This window comes from Sebastes umbrosus, chromosome 11 (genome assembly GCF_015220745.1).
Source record: "Sebastes umbrosus isolate fSebUmb1 chromosome 11, fSebUmb1.pri, whole genome shotgun sequence".
In the NCBI taxonomy this organism is placed as follows: domain Eukaryota; kingdom Metazoa; phylum Chordata; class Actinopteri; order Perciformes; family Sebastidae; genus Sebastes; species Sebastes umbrosus.
This window is the reverse complement of record NC_051279.1, coordinates 30,114,714-30,131,840: the sequence shown is the minus strand read 5'-3', so window position 1 is coordinate 30,131,840 and position 17,127 is coordinate 30,114,714. Positions and strand designations below refer to the sequence as shown.

Sequence of the window (17,127 nt, the reverse complement as noted above, 5' to 3'; positions counted from 1 at the left end):
CTCTGGGCAGGGCAGAAACACTGTTAGTCTGCCAACAACATGTGAAAACAAGTAAACAAGTATTTTTACTTCTGAGTGCCAGCATTGCTTTGTAGACTGTATCGCTGTGCAGTGCTAGTGTGGTCGGAGGTCAGTGCTGGTGTGTACGTACTGTAATAAGCATGTCCACTGTGTCCTCTCTGTGTTTCCTCAGAACCAACACCCTGTTGGAGAAGGTGGCTGCAGCGGTGGAGCAGACGGCCTTCTACTGTGCCTTGTGGGGCAGCATTCTGACCAGCCCTGCCGTGCGTCTCCCCGGGGTGTCCTTTGTTCTGCTGCACCTCAATCGCAAGCTCTCCATGGAAGACCAGCTCTATGTCATGGGCAGTGACATTGAGCTCATGGTACATGGCAGTACACTAAGTAGCACACCTGATAGTTCCACGCATGGCTCTGAGGGATGACATTTACACCACAATCCTCCAAAATTGCAGTTTAGTGAAGCTGATGTTTCAGTGATATGGATTGTTTAGCATCACTTCAATGTTTTCATCAGGTGTCATCATATACAGTATGTGTCCAAATGCAAATTTGGAATAGAAGGGTATTAGGGCTGTATCGAATAGTTCAAAGCTTCATTCTTAACACAGCTTTTTTTTGCATGTGTATTCATTATGTTTAAACCTGGCATTTATGCAGAGGTTCAGAGAAAGATCAGGCTACACTAATATTATTAGTATTATACTATTTGTAGAATTAGATTCCAGTGATGGTTGCGAGTAGTGACGCACGAGTCAACCCACAACGTGCGGGTCGTGCGGGTTTGTGTAAGCTTACCAGAAAATATCACAATTCGGTTGGGCGGGTGAAAAAGTAGCGTTCCGAGTAAGTTATTAATAATTTACAGAAACGTTGCGTGCAGTAGTCCACCTTCCACCTTGCCTTCGCCTCTCTCTGTCACTCCCTCTAAAAAACACACACACACACACAGCGAACGTCGTGGCGCACCTACATGTATTTATGTTAGCGAGTAATAGTCATTAAAGAAAGTTGATTTAATAAAAAAAAAGTTATTTAACCGATGAATCACTTAATTAAAATTGAGGATTTTGTTTGAGGATTTATTTATTAATTGTTTTACGATGATGATGTCATAAAATATGACAACAGACATTTGAAGCTTCATTCAAAAACCTGAATAGAAACTTTGAATGTAAAAAAAAAAAGGCATTTGGTACAGCCCTAAAGGGTATTATATTAAAACCTTAATTTGCACACAGCGTATTTTTTATTAACATTGTGTTGAGCATGTATTTTGTTTAGTATTTCATCAGATGAAATGTTTAAATATCAGTAACATAAAAATGATTAATAATGATTAACAAAGCCAAGTAGTGTCTGACACATCCTTAACCCAGGATAATAAGCCAGGTCGAATGACATTCAGATGGATTACCATCGCAGGTTTAACTTGAATCACTTTGTCGATTCAAATGGTTTAATGTTGTACAATGTTCTACATTGTTTTAATATACATATGAAGGTGAATAATAGTGTGTCTCTATTCTCACCAGGTGGAGGCGGTCAGTACCTCAGTCCAGGACTCAAGTGTGTTGGTGCAGAGGAGCACCCTGGACCTGATCCTCTTCTGCTTCCCCTTCCATATGAGCCAGGTAAGGACTGTGGGACTGAGGTCTGGCTAAATGTACAGGCCTGTGTGTTAACTGCAGTGTGGTCATGTTGTGTGTGTCTGTCTTACAGTTATTAGATCAAAGTATCCATATGTATCGATACTTATATTGATATATCAAGCTGTTTATATATTGGCTAATATTAGTATTAGTATTGACATTGTTGTTCTGTTATTTCAGATATGTGCATTTTGTTCTTATTGCATCTGCATGTGTGTGATCATGATGAGAGCGATGCCTGATGACAGAGCGCCACAGTGGTGACTCATGCTGGCTGCTTGTTAAATCCTTGACCTCAGAACATTTCTAGACATGTCAGAGCCGGGACACAGCTCTTAACTGACATCTGCAGTGTGTGTGTTTGTATGTATATGTGTGAAATGGAGAGAGAAACAGTCACAAATGTTCTGGTCTGTTCTGTTGTGTTCAGGCGACTCGCCCTGACATGATCCGGATCCTGTCAGCAGCTTTGCATGTGGTTTTGAGAAGAGACATGTCCCTCAACCGCAGACTCTACGCCTGGCTGCTGGGTGCGAAATTCACACACAGACACAGTACTGACATTCACATGTAGCAGGGTTCCCTCCCATCATTTACTTTAGAGAGATACTTTAGAGAATAATAGGATTTTCATTTGTGGAAGTCCAAGAATATCAGGTAACTCTTTACAGGAATGTGTGGATGTATGTGCTGCGGTCATTATCTTACTTTGTTTTCTCTTGTTTGCAACTCACTGTGGATGGACATGCTGGTAAGTGTCTGCATGGATAAAGATGGAGAATGAATGAATGAATGTTCAAGTCCTACCACTCTGAATCTGTCAAAGCTTCTATAGCGTGAAGCAGTCCAAGATGTACTTTATTATACCATAGCTGAAATCTGAGTGATGTTGGCAGCAGCCATTAGGGATGGGCGATACCAAACTTTTCAGACTCGATATGATACCGATTTAACGATACAGATACTGATCATTTCCTAAATGGGTATGTGATTTTTCAAAATAATGGTCATTTTTAGAAAAAAAAGATCATTACACTCAAAGGCAAATCACATGACACATACCGGCCATTAATACCAAATTTATTGCAAAAGCAAATATGAGTACAATTAAATAAAATTGTTTGTGCCATTAAGTATAAAAAAATATTCCAGTATTTACAGAAATATTATGATTAAATAATAAGCCTCCTTATAACTTTTAGGGTGTGTTGCCTTTAAATGTTTCAAGAGGTTACTCGTGTTGCTGTGTGTGGCACTTTGTCAGTAATAGTGCATCTTGATGTATTTTTATCTGCAGGTGAAATGTAGCACGACACCACACTACATTTCCTTTCTGCTGTTCTCTCACATGTTTAATGTGGAAGTGTGCGACAATGTGCCGCTGTAATCATTATACAAATGTGGTGAAAACGTTTTGAAGTGATGCAGCCTACCATGCTTGTATTCATATAATTTTATTATCAATATTTTTTATACCAAATGAGTAGCTTGTGAAGTATCGATTCCGCAGTATTGATCCGCCCATCCCTAACGGCGATTAGGACGTTACAAAGAAGAAGAGGATATACAGGAAGATACAGATAGATTATCTCGATAGAAATGAAATCAACATTTGCTCCACTTTGGATAAGGGCTTTGCTTCTTGCCTCATGCTTGAATATGCTGGATGCACATCTGAGTGTTTGTGCTATTTCAACTGCGTGTCTCTGTTTCTTGAAGGCTTTGACAACAACGGGGTGAAATTAGGCCCCCGCAGCACTCGTCAGAGCAACCCAGAGGAGCACGCCAGCCACTACTTCAACACCTTCTCTAAAGACATGCTAGTCCAGGTGAGGTTTCAAGCAGTGGCCAACTCCGGGGTCTGAAGAGTGAAGCCAATGTGGAAGTACCTTAAACCTGCATTCTTTCTAACAGCCAGCAGGGGAAGTCTGATTGTATAGAAGTCTATGAGAAAATGAGCCTACTTCTCACTTGATTTATTACCTCAGTAAACATTGTAAACATGAGTTTATGGTCTGTTAGATCCCTCAAGTTACTCCTCACCCCTATCACAGGAGGCATATACTTGAACCAGTTCTCCGTTTAAAGGGTCCGGTTCTTGGCTACACTGGGTTCACCCAGGTAATAACTACTAAATACTTGATTTTCATGTATATTTCCTTATTCAATCAGGAATAAATCTTAACACTTTCTTTTTACTAACATTAGTTATTGTTAAATTGATTAGTGGTTACATATTCTGTGTCACAAATGTCCATTTTTTGTTATTTACTTGCGTTGGAACGGCCTCCCTCTAGCGGCTTGACGAGGGTAAGGGTAAGGCTGGCAATGCCCCCGAGCGCGTACTCTGTTTTTCTCCCATTTGTCTCGACGCCGCCTAGGGCCCTCTGTTTGGGCCCGAGGCTGCCCGTTCCAGGGGCGAGGGTTTACATATAGGGGACGAGGGATCTCATAATTACTTGACAGGTCTCAATCACTAGTTTCAAGTCTTCTTCAATACAGCATGATGTTCATTTAGTAAATTATGGTCCAATTTAGAGTCAAATAGACCATAAAGCAGGGGATGCTTTAGGGCGTGGCTACCTTGTGATTGACAGGTCACTACCACGGAATTGTCCGGTCTGGTAGTTGTCCGTGTTTTCGTTTTAGTACTTTAACCCTTTCACAATGGGTTTTCAGTTCATGAAAGTTAATTGTAACATTTTTGCCGCCTAATGCCAAATTCACCAGAGCAGCAGCAAAGTGTATCCTGCGACGAACTGCCACGCAATGTCTATGAAAAGCTGTGGCGGCTGCTCCCAAGCTCAGCGAGCTGCGGCCGGTTGATTCTGTGGCGGAGTACGGCCAAACAAAAGATGGGAAGAGTTAAGCTTTTAGTGCAGCCAGAGAGGACAGTGAACAATCAGTCAGTAAACTGATCCTGTGACTGCTGTGACATGTTGACCTATTTTACAAAATCATTTCTTCCCACCTGAAACACATAAATACGCCTCCCGGCCGCAGACAACTTTAATTATTGTGGTGAGCCGCGCTTCGCCGCTGCCTGGTGTGAATTCGGCAAATTCAGCTCCACCCTCTCGTGTCCCTTCTGGTTGCAAAGAACCAAGGTGGTGACGGCCAAAATGCCGAACTCAAGGCTTCTAAACGGCAGTCCACAAACCAATGGGTGACGTCACGGTGACTACGTCCACTTGTTATAAACAGTCTACAGTTTCAAGCTAATTGCAAAAAGGTCACCAATGAAAAATGGTTTCATATGTGTAAAATTAGCTTCTAAAATAATCCCCAAATCAGATGACTCCAGAGATGTGAGACGTGTGTATATGTGGGGTGGGGAAGAGTGTGCGTATCGGTTGGGGTTCGTCTTCAATTTGGCAGATCTGGCCCTCTTTTGTCTGCTACACAGTTTATCCATTCCCTTTAATCCTTCTCCTCCCACACCTCCCACATCCTCTCTGGGGTTTGCATATACGTCCTGTTCTCCTCTCCTATTCCCAGTAGCCTGTCCTTTGAAGACAGTTCCCAGTTCTCCCAAAGTCTTTTACACACACTCACAGAGACACACTTGTGTGATCTGTCCTGTCACGCTCAAAACAGCCTTTGCCCTCCTGGCGTGTGATGAGCTCAGGTACTCCAGGGGTTGGAATAGAGCGACCAGGAGGGGAAGTTTTGTTTTTGAAAGTGTTTTTTTTGTTTTATTTGTTGTTTGCTCTTCTGCCATCTGCTCTGAGATAGTTATCGGAGCTCCCTCCATTGGGAGAAGGTTGGTACTACAGAGACCGTCTGTTCCTGGCTTCACACCATTATGTGACAGACGAAGCGTGAAACACACACAAAAAAAATGAAAGGGGTGTTCAATGCAAATATGAAATTGTTTCTGCCAAATATCAGAGGCAAAAATAAAAAAATAAAAATAAATGTGCCCCCCTGCTGTGTCAAAAGTGGCTCTGGAGTTTAGAGATATCTTCTGATATTTTACTGTAATAGAGGTATCTGTATGTGTTTTGTGTGTTTTCAGGCCATGGTGGGGATCTTGCAGGGCAAGGCCCGAGGCGGGGAAGAAGAGAGCATCCTCATGCACGACCTCAAGCCATTTCGCATCCTCATCAGTCTGCTGGACAAACCGGAACTTGGTAACCAGTCTGTCAATACGTAGACACCAACAGTTTAGATAGTGTTGTAACTGCGTAAATAATGATGCATGTCACATAAACTGAAAGTAATATTTCCACTGTGTATATCATCTCGCGTATCTGTATTCGTCCCCCTCCAGGACCAGCAATCCTAGAGGATGTTCTGATCGAGGTGTTTCGGACCTTACACACACAGTGCCGAACAGAGCTGGACCTCCAAAACCAGAGTCCTTTCAGTAAAGACCATACACACCTCAGCAGGTCAGTCCAGTACACCACTTTCCCATCTTTTGGCTTTCAAACAATACATCTGATAAAACTTAAATGAACCCCATGATGAAAGTTTGGTTGTTGAATCACCATCGGGAAAAAAAAAAAAAGGTAGAATAGAACAACTGGGATATATTAAAGCAAATAACATCTAATAATTACAACATTAAAACATTTTAAGTAATACTTGCAATGACATGCAAAAATGACAGCTTTAAAACTTACTGAAAAAAAGTGTGTGGAAAATAAGTCAAATTGCAACAAAGAAGTGAAAATATATGCAATGTAAAAAGAAAAAAACGTTGTCAGAATAATGAGAAATGGCCAACAGTCCGAATTTTTGTGATTCAAATTGTTGTATTTGACATTCTATTGTTGTAAATGTTGCCTTGTAAATTGCAAATTACATTTGATATTTTTACACAATATATAACCTAAATCATGGCTATCATTATAATGGATGTTTTTGTGAATAGCATGATGCTAATTTTCCTTCTTTCTTAGTAAACTACGAGAGAACAAGAAGACGGCAGAGCTGATTAAAACAGCCAATCTGCTGTTCAACTCGTTTGAGCCGTACTACATGTGGGACTACATCGCTCGCTGGTTTGAGGAGTGCTGCAGGTTTGTGTGTTAAAACTCATCAAGTCTGCACTTTATGAGGCACCCAGCTAGTATCAGACAGAGTTAAGGTCTAAATAGCAGAGGGTGAAATCTGTGGAAAACTAAAGTGGCTGTCATGTTTCTGGAGCCGTGTTGAAAAGAGATCCATTATTCATCTTTAGAAAGAGTGAAAGGGATGCCGCTGGTCTGCTACTCTAGTTTCAGTACGTTGTTCAGCTGCTACCAGGAGCCGAATGTGTGCCAAGATGCTATTACCATTACACCTACACAGATTTACATCATCAGCATCACGGAAGTTAACTGCTCTCCATCATAAGATAATCTCAAATATGTCTCTATGTTGCAGGAGGACAGTGAACAGCAGCACAAGTGCACCACGGCATGCTGGGAGCTCAGATCCTCCGGAACTCTCATTGGTGGAGTTCTGTCAGCTGGTCGACTTCCTGCTGGATATTGTTTCCTTGGTGAGACTCTTTCTTTCTTTCTTTCTTTCTTTCTGTCTTTCTGTCTTTCTCTCTGTCTTTCTTTCTTTCTTTCTTTCTTTCTTCCTCTCTTATGTCTTTCTTTCTTACGTCTTTCTTTCTCTCTGTCTTTCTTTCTTTCTTTCTTTCTTGCATTTTTCTTTCTTACCGTCTTTCTTTCTTTCTTTCTTACTTTCTTTCTTTCTTTCTTGCATCTTTCTTTCTTTCTTACTGTCTTTCTTTCTTTTTCTCTTTCTTTCTCTTTCCTTCTTTGTTTTTCTTTCTCTTTTGTTCTTTCTCTCTGTCTTTCTTTCTCTTTTGCTCTTTCTCTGTCTTTTTTTCTCTCTGTCCATCTTTCTTTCACTCTCTCTTTCTTTGTCTTTTTTTGTCTATCTGTCATTTTCTCTTTCTTCCACTTTCTCTCTTTGCTTTTACTCCACTATAACTTTCTTTCTTTCATTGTTTTTCCCTTCACACTTTCTTGCTGTTTCTGTTTTTGCTCAATTTTTCATTTCTGTCTTTGTCATTATTCAGTCTCTCTCTTTATCCTTTCATGTTTTCATTACCGTTCTTTTATAGATTTCTGTTTCCTCAAAATGTTCTTCTTTATTTTTTGTCTGTCTCCGCTACATCCTTTCACCTCCCTCTTCTACAGTCCCTTGTCTCCTGCCCCTGCGTGGGCTCTCCATCTCACTCTCTGTTTCTCACTCCCTCTTGGCTCACACACCTCCTTTTGTAAATCCAGTTCTGGGATGTTATAGGAGGTGTGTGTCTGCACCTCCTCTTCCCTCTGTGTCTGTGTGTGTATGTGTGAAATCTCTACACAGGCTGAAATGCCTGTGTTTAGTTTCCCCTGCCAAAATATTGTTTGCATCCTTAGAGAAATATGCTTGTCTATACAGTATTTCCAATCTGAATAGTTTGGAAATCCCTCACTCTTTTATTACCCTGTCTAAATGCTTGTTTGTGTGTGTTTGAAAGAGCGAGAGAAAGAGAGAACCTTGTGTTCTGTGAGTTTGTGAGCCAGAAAGGGAAAATGTACGGTGTGTGTGTGTGCGTGTGCGTGTGCGTGTGTGTTTCTGCAAACCAAGTGTTGTGTGGCGTGTGCTCTGCTTGCTCCTGTCTGTTCAAACTATCTGCTCTTTCTCCTTGAAGCCTACTAGAAGCATGAGGGTAATCTGCCAGGTAAAGTACTGCTCTTTCCTGCTTTTTCACCTCACTCTGCTTCACTGAGGCTACGATAACATTTCCGCAACGTCCCGCCAACATCCCTCAGGCCATCTTTGTTCCTGCCCGCCCTGCTTTGAGTGATCATTTCAGAATGACTGACTGACTGTCATATTTTAATAAAATACAAAAAATGATCCAGAGGAAGAAGTGTGATTCTAACCATCATTAACATCATTACATGTGGTGAAAACTTACCTTTTGGCTGCTTGGTGTGGATCTTGTGAAAATGACATCTCCGCCCAGTGTGTACGTGCTTTCTGTTAAGCATGCATGCAATTATATGCTATTGCACTGCTCACATATTTGTAAGAAATATGACTAAATTACTTCATAAAATGCCCATTTTATGATTTGGTTGTTCATTTTTTGCTCTTTTTTTTTCTTTCATAAAAATGTGTTTTGCTTGTTGAGTCAAAATACTCATAAGAAGATCACCACACTCATGACACAACACTGAGGTGAAAAGAAGGGTCTGTACATTTAGGTCCAATATATTTAATGATAAAGACTTCATTAAATGCTTGAATTGGATTTAAGTGTGCAGAGTCTTCTTTTTTTTCTCAAGGAAAAACAAGATAATATTTTATTTTTTTACTAAAATTAAATAAGAAACTGCCAACATACAAAGACAAAACAGAAGAATGGGAGAGATGTCTTTGGATAAATGGTCTCACATCATATTAACAGCAGACATTTTGCACCCTAACTACTGTATCTTTGGCTTTTTTAATTTAAATATTAATATTTTTAACAGTAACTGATAGTATTTTGTTCTGATAATTCAGTGTCTCTAAATTAGAGGGTTAAGACTTTAAGAAGGAAAAGAGATAAGAAGATCATTCAAGATATTAATGTGTATTTAATAACGTTTAACCAAGCAGGCTTTATTACTTCAATCATTTTGAAGACTTCAATGAAAGTCCAGCGTCAGCCTTAATGACATTATATCAGGCTCAATTCCTTCCAGATACCCAGTATCAGTACCAGTATCAAGACCTCACTCCACTTCTGTTTGTCTCCGACACTTCCAGGAGACCTACATAGAGATCCAGACGGAGCATCTTCCTCAGCTGCTTCTGCGCATGGTGGCGGCTCTGACCTGCCACCTGCAGGCCCTTGGCCTCGGGGAGCTCACCCACTGCCTTCGTCTCTGCTCCAAGATCCTCAGCAAAGTGCAGCCGCCTCTGGTGTCCCCTCTGGCCCTGCCGTCGGGCCCCCAGGCTCAGGGCCGCTCCAACTCCACCGGCAATCGCTCAAACGCAGCGGGGGATAAGAGCAGAGACAGAGAGGACAAACGGGTGAGGAAAAGTTTTTTTTAAAAGTTCTATGAAATTGAAAGAAAAATGCTCTTCTCTGTCAGAAGCAAATTTCACATTTTCCCAGCCACTTTAATCATGAAAAGATCAGAGTATCTGTTCGCTTGAGTGGTCAGTTACCAATTAAAATTGTTCACAAGCACCAAAACAAAAGTGATGCCGCTGCTATTCCAATCTCTGACTTTGAAAAACCCTGCCAGCTCTCTGATCCTTTCAAATCTTTTGATAAAAGCATAGACCCTGTTGCTGCCCCAGTCAGAGCAAATCCCAATTTGACCCACTTGACCCACATCCCCTTCAAGTTACTGCCCAAAAATCCCTCCGTTCAGGCTCTGATGGTGTGCCCTGGTCCCTGAACAGGGGCCCCCTTCCGGCTCTAGTTGGCTCCTGCCATTCTCCTGCCCTGTGCTGCAGTTGGCTGGGTGGTCCCACGACCGGCCCTGCCGTCCCACTCTCCCTCGACACTAACGCATTTGAAGACTTGTTCACAGCAAAGGCTTCGTTTGGCTATCCTGTTGCTCCCGGTCCCTGTCCAGAAACCTGGTTGTTTAAGTGTTTGAGAGCTCAGTGAGGCGTGATTCAAAGTTCAATCAGTCCCATGCCTGGAGATGGATAGCGGCGAGATAGATTGAGGTGAGATAGATTGAGGTAAGGCCCATGAGGGGCAGAAGTAGAAAGACAGAAGATGGTTAACCGACAGCTGAGCCCAGCTTGCCTTTTCTCTCTGAGGAAGAAGAGGCGTAGACGAGCTTACGATGCCTCCTGGGGGAGCCATATCCATCAGAGTGGAAAGCATTCCACATACATCCACTGAATCCTTTAACAGCCCCCCCCAACACCACCCTGAGGGACGTATAGAGAACGTGCTATCTAACGTGCCATCTGAGTCCAGGCTCCAGAATGTGCACGCTGCCTCAATCAAAATGCATCCCAGCATGCCCCCCGGCTCCCAAAGGCTGACTGTTACAGACAATTGTAAGAACGTGCGTCTCTCAGTCTGTCTGCAGCAGGATGCCAGCCTGGTGTACAGCTCAGTCTACACAAGTCCCTCAGGTCCAACCCAACAGCTGTGTATACAGCCTCACTATGTAATGACCAGTGTACAGAACATACAACAGAGACCTCCACTTTTAAAACTAATAGTTAGACATGCATTTACTGAATATATTACACATTTTGACTAAATAAATTACCGATATGAGATATGGATTAAGTCTTCTATCACGGTATCACGGTATCCCCAAGAATAAACTACTGTAAGAAACAACCATCATCCTAGCAAAATGTTAAGTTATTTCTTCTCAAAACATTATTAGTTATGTTATTATTGTCATTTGAAAAAAAAGGGAACTTATTATTTTTGAAAAGGTTCAGTTAATTTGCATATTGTACAATATGAAAATAGACAGAGCACATGAGGAAATCTGTGTCTGTCTCCTTCATAATGACTGACAAAGTGCCCCTATCCCCCTGATAGTGTGTGATATTTTAAATTATAACCCATGGCAAACATTTTATCCATCTATTCTATTTTATATATTTCATCTGCATAGGCTGCAATTGGGTGTTTTTAACTGGGGTCCCCTAATACATTGTTCTTGTTAAAAAAAACAAATTAAAACAGAAACAAAAAAGGTTATGAAGTCATTAGGAACAAATTGGGTGACAAAGTCAAGAAAAAATGGAATGATAGAATAAAGTACCTGTGCGATGTGACAAAAAGTAGACCTCTGGGGTCTGTTGGGACCCCGGTCGGTTGGATGAGGGTTAAGGAAACCAAACATTAAATCATGCAGAACAGGGAAAGATTTATCTAACATAACACTTATCTGAGCCGGAAGGGAAAGCTCTCGATCTACCGGTCGATCTTCGTTCCTACTCTCACCTCTGGTCATGATGGCTGGGTCATGACCAAAAGAACAAGATCGCGGGTACAAGCGGCCGAAATGGGTTTCCTCAGGAGGTTGGCTGGCGTCTCCCTTAGAGATAGGGTGAGAAGCTCAGTCATCCGTGAGGGACTCGGAGTAGAGCCGCTACTCCTTTGCATCAAAAGGAGCCAGTTGAGGTGGTTCGGGCATCTAGTGAGGATGCCCCCTGGGCGCCTCCCTTGGGAGGTGTTCCAGGCACGACCAGCTGGGAGGAGACCACGGGGAAGACCCAGGACTAGGTGGAGAGATCATATCTCCACACTGGCCTGGGAACGCCTCGGGATCCCCCAGTCAGAGCTGGTTAATGTTAATGTGTGAAAGGGAAGTTTGGGGTCCCCTGCTGGAGCTGTTGTCCCCGCGACCCGACCGCGGATAAGCGGTTGAAGATGAGTGAGATGATGAGTGAGTGAACACTTATCTCCAGACAGCTAGAAAAAAGATCACAACCATAAAATTATTTACAAAATAAAGAGAGTGTCATGGTCACAAATGCTCTGTGGGAATAAACAGAATCTGCACTGCAACTTGTCCTAGCTTGCTGTGTTTTCAGTGTACTGATCAACACACACCTTTTCTCTTTCTTTGTTTCCATCACTCTTCATCACGTATCCTTCTCTGTCCTCCTGCAGGCTTTACCTGGCAGTGGGGAGGTCTTTGACGACGGGGAAAACCCTCCCGGCAGTCGCTCCTCAGAAAGTGGCTTCACAGACTTCGTCCAGTACCAGGGAGATGGCCCGGAGGAGACAGACCGAACCTCTCACCCCTACCCAGCGGTCAAAACAGGCCGTCGTTCCTCAGGCCCATCTCAGACCAAGCCTCTGGACAAACCGGTCATGCAGTGCTGCCTGGAACACTTCCAGCAGTTTCTCTCCAGACTCATCACCTTGTATATCACCCCTGGGCAGGGGGACAGAGCTGAGGGGGACCGAGGCGAGGCCATGCAGTCGGGGCCCCTGGTTTCAGAGTGCTCCCAGCACAGCGATCATATGGAGTCATGCTCAGAATCCGGGTTGGTCCAGAGGGAGCGTGTTGCTGCCTTCACTGCTGCCTGCCAGCTCTTCCTGGAATGCTCCAGTTTCCCCGTCTACATCGCAGAGGGCAACCTCAAGCCCTCGCCCACACAGGAAGAGCAGTTTGGTAAGTGACAGGAAGCCCCTATTCTTTTTAGTCAGTACTTAAGGTATGCAAATGGGGGTGGAGGGGGGAATCGATTCATATAAGAATCGAGATTCTTATCTTCTAAGATTCTGCCTCGATTCACAAATTCCAGTGTTACGGAGAGTAACAGAGTGCTAAGATCTAGAGCTGTTTGATTTACTACATTTGAATACTTTCTATCCTCCCTGCTTCAATGCAGACAGCGAGCAGGTCCGTCTGCCAGTGTGGCTGCAGACCCTGATGGACGCCTGCTGCCTGGCCAGTGACTTCAGCCTGCAGGGCGTGGCCATCTCCCTGCTCATGGACCTCGTGGGACTTACCCAGTCGGTTGCTATGGTGACCGCCGAGAGCGCAGCATCCGGCGGCAGCTCCGAGTCCGCCCAGCCCATGAGCCCCAGCCAGGGTCGAGTAGCTGTCGTCATCAGGCCACCACTCACTCAGGGAATCCTAAAGTACATCGCTGACAAGACAAACTTCTTCAAGGTAGAGTTCTGGTTTGAGTTTTTTTTTTTTTTTCATTTAAACCTGGTATTTCTGCACAGTTGCAGATAAAGATTACTGTAGGCTACACTAATCAGTGTTTCCCCTACATTCATTCTGCAGCAGCGCTCATTAATATCCTCTGCTCTCGTGTATCAGAGCACGGGGCTTAGCCTCTCCACACAGAGCGCAGCAGAGGAGAGACAGGCGAAGCGAAGATAACGTTGTCGGTACCGGTTACAAACAGACTCGGTAGTGAATACTATTATACTATTTGTAGAATAGATTCCAGTGGTGGCTGCGTAGGATTGTTTCTGACTTGTGTGATCCAACATTTCCAATAACTACAGTGTGTTGTAAAGTCACAAAGTCAAAATTTATTGAAAAAAGATAAATGTAATGATTTCCAAAATTCACAACATGTTTTTATTAAATGAAATCTTCTGCTTCAATCCATATTTGTTGCAGTTTAGCCTTTCAAAAACAACATTTTCACTGTGGTCAAAAAACTGTTTGCTCTACCGCTTGCTGCACACAACGGCAGGCATGCACCGGCGAGTTATATTCATTAAAGAAAGTTGATTTAATAAAAAAAGACTTGCTTAATCTGATTAATCACTTTATTCAAATGGAAGACTTTTTTTTTGGATGATGACGTCCTAAAATATGACGACAGACATTCAAAGCTTCATTCGAAAACCTCAAATGTAAAAAAAATGACATTGGGTACATCCCTAGTCTTGACCCTGTTTAATCTCTAATCTTTGTTCCCAGAGTGTGGCTCTGATCCTGTGGGACCAGTTGAGTGAAGGAACACCTCAGCACCATCAACGCAGCGTAGAGCTCTTCTACCAGCTCCACAACCTGGTGCCTTCCTCCAGCATCTGTGAGGACGTCATCAGCCAGCAGCTCATGCACAGAGATAAGGTTAGTACAGCAGGCACTTTGCTTCCCAGGAAAGACACATAAGAATAACTTCACGCACAGACACACACACAATCTGTCCATGAAGTCCATGCTGAAGCACCTTTTGCTTTCAGAGAATCCGGCTGGAGGCCCACGTGAAGTTCTCTGTACTGTGGCATCTGACGCGAGATTTGAACATCACCAAATCCTCTCCTTTTAATCGCACATTTGACAGGTATGTTGGCCACATAGACATTTATTTGAAGGGGTTTTCCATTAATACAGTTGTATTTTGTTTCACCTGTGATTTCCTTTTCCTTTTCAGATCTCTTTTCATCATGCTCGACAGTCTGAGTTATTGGGACCCGTGTACTAGCGCCGTTGGTCGGGCTTGGCTGAATCAGGTCCTTCAGAGACATGACATTGCTCGGGTTTTAGAGCCTCTCCTACTCGTTCTGCTCCACCCAAAGACCCACCGAGTATCCATTCAGAGGGTACAGGCCCAGCGCCACTGGGCCAGAGTCTTCCCTGAACCGCCTGAGCAGGACCCATCAGAACCCCTTTACGCCAGAGACTCTGGCTTCTCAGACAGTAAGCAATGGCCAGTAAAACAGCTTTTTTTAGTTTTACTGGCAGTTACTGCGTCATTTTATATCCAATTTGTTTCCACATTAACTGTTTGTGATAAACACGTCTTGAAGCATTTCTTTTCTCCTCTATCTTTCATTAGACTTCGGTCAGATCCAAGGGGACAGGCTGGCACAAGAGGAGCTCCGAGGCCTGTTGATGGGTGACATGGAGCCTTTCTGTCTGACGGTCAACCCCTTGAGTGACAGCCTGTCCTTACTGAGCCTGAGCAGTGAGAACTTGCATCTAGCTGGTGAATATCAGCCCGCTGACCAACAGGGGGAGCTCCAGAGCTCTGAGTCCAGTGGGTCGCATTCATCCACGGTGGAAAATGGCAGCTTTGAGGAACCAGAGGCTGTCAATGGTTCAGACCAACAGCCTGGTTCCTCATATGACACCGAGGACTCTATAGAGGAGGCTGTGTCCTCTGTTGTAAAAGAGCTGATAGACAGGGTTTTGAGTTTAGTAGATGAGGGATCTTTTGAAGTCTCATCTCAGCCTGAAAACTGGCCCCAGACAGACACAGACAGCACTTCCTCAGATACCTCCACCGGTCACCGTCTTGACTCTGGCCTTCCTCCAGGCTCCAACCACCAGACTCTGCCCGAGATGCTGGCTGGAGGCACGCTGGAGTTCCTCTCTGTGACACGGGCTGATATATCTGCAGAGGAGGAGCAAAGAGAGGGCATCACCCGTCACAGTTCATCGCCCTCCATCGTCACGTTGCCAGATAGCTCCGACCCCGTCACCCCGGACCACCACCTGCAGGTGGACGACTCTCAGGCCCGTAAACGCAGCCATAGCAGCACCCAGCTCAGCCTTAAAGGGAAGATCATGGAGAGGCTGTCGGACAAATCCCCGGGGGCCAAGCCCAAGATCAAGAAGGCCAAGAGGAAAGAGGAGGAGAGGCTGAGAAAATTGGCGAGTCAATCTGAAAAACTGCTGCCACCCAGCATTTTCTTCGGGGACAGCCTGGATCTAGAGAATTGGTACAGCTGTGGGGAAGGTGAGGTGTCAGAGATCGAAAGTGACACCGGCTCACCCAGCGGCGGCTCCGGTGGGACTGTCGGTGGGGTCAGCGTCACGGGACGCAGGTCCTCCTCTGCCCCGCCTCGTTTTAACATCCATCCTCTCTACCAGCATGTTCTGCTCTACCTCCAGCTGTACGACTCCTCCCGGGCCCTCCACGCCCTGTCAGCCATCGCAGCCATGCTGAGATCCGCTCCCTCAGGGTTTGTAAGTGCCATCTCCACGACCAGCATCAACAACACCTACACTCCACAGCTGTCTTTGCTCCAAAACCTCCTAGCCCGTCACAGGGTCTCCGTCATGGGCAAAGACTTCTACTGCCCCATCCCCCAGGACTCACACTCCCACTCATTCCGCAGCGCCATGTACCTGGAGATCATCATCTCACTCTGCCTCTACTTCCTGAGAAGCTATTACTCTGCCCACCTGGCATCAGGCCCTCAGGACTTGGCAGGGAACCGGGCCATGCAGCTGACCAGTGTGGAGGTCTTAACCCTCCTTTTCAGCGAGCTAGTCAAAGTCACAGGTGGCTCGGCTAAGGGCTTCGCTAGTTTCATCAGCGACGTCCTCTCCAAGTGCAAAGTTCAGAAAGTGGTTCTCCATTGCCTGCTCTCCTCCATATTCAGCGCCCAGAAGTGGCACGAGCAGCGGGTGGCGGGGGTGAACGTGGCCACGGTGGAGGAAGGTCTGTCAGAGGACAGCGTCATCAACCTGTCAGAGGACCAGATAGACAGCTGCAGCGCCGTCCAGTCTCAGCTACTCAGGCTGCTGCAGAGCCTCGTCGTACTGGAGCACAGAGTCCTGGTGCCGGCCGACGAGGGAGGAGAAGGAGGACCTGTGGGAGGAGGCGCAGGAGGCGGAGGAACGGGAGGCGGTGCCGGGGCCGGGTTCGAGATCCTGGGCGGGGAAGTGGAACACGTCAACCCTCAGCAGCCAATGACATCGCTGCAGTACCTCCACGGGCAGCCTATCACGGCGCAGGGTATGTTCCTGTGCGCCGTGATCAGGGCGCTGCATCAGCACCATGCGTGTAAGATGCATCCCCAGTGGATAGGACTCATCACAGCCACCCTGCCGTACATGGGGAGGGTGCTGAGGAGGGTGGTGGCTTCGGTCACTCTGCAGCTGTGCAGGAACCTGGACAATCTTCTTCAGCAGTACCGCTATGAGACTGGAATAACTGACACCAGGTATTAACATCTCCATGGATCGTACTGATGAGCTATGCTATTATGATAAGCCATTCTACATCTAGGTATATCATACAATGCAATAAAATGTCACCAGATGGCACT

General features: G+C 44.8%; 1 protein-coding gene across 4 annotated transcripts in view; it reads left to right on the top strand.

Moving 5' to 3' along the window:
• dop1a (DOP1 leucine zipper like protein A) overlaps positions 1-17,127 on the top strand; it is a 33,847-nt gene that overhangs the window by 5,198 nt on the left and 11,522 nt on the right. For 2 of the 4 annotated variants that reach the window (XR_005208855.1, XM_037784778.1), the window contains exons 5-20: positions 194-383; positions 1,554-1,652; positions 2,101-2,200; positions 3,390-3,499; positions 5,689-5,803; positions 5,944-6,064; positions 6,578-6,697; positions 7,044-7,161; positions 8,314-8,343; positions 9,420-9,686; positions 12,262-12,769; positions 12,990-13,273; positions 14,045-14,197; positions 14,311-14,411; positions 14,502-14,767; positions 14,907-17,022. Coding sequence is in view for 3 of the 4 variants with exons in the window: in XM_037784778.1 (XP_037640706.1) it covers positions 194-383; positions 1,554-1,652; positions 2,101-2,200; positions 3,390-3,499; positions 5,689-5,803; positions 5,944-6,064; positions 6,578-6,697; positions 7,044-7,161; positions 8,314-8,343; positions 9,420-9,686; positions 12,262-12,769; positions 12,990-13,273; positions 14,045-14,197; positions 14,311-14,411; positions 14,502-14,767; positions 14,907-17,022 (4,698 nt within the window). In the remaining variant the exon portion in view is untranslated. The remainder of the gene's footprint in view (positions 1-193; positions 384-1,553; positions 1,653-2,100; positions 2,201-3,389; positions 3,500-5,688; positions 5,804-5,943; positions 6,065-6,577; positions 6,698-7,043; positions 7,162-8,313; positions 8,344-9,419; positions 9,687-12,261; positions 12,770-12,989; positions 13,274-14,044; positions 14,198-14,310; positions 14,412-14,501; positions 14,768-14,906; positions 17,023-17,127) is intronic. The other 2 variants (XM_037784780.1, XM_037784781.1) reach the window with 2 other exon arrangements.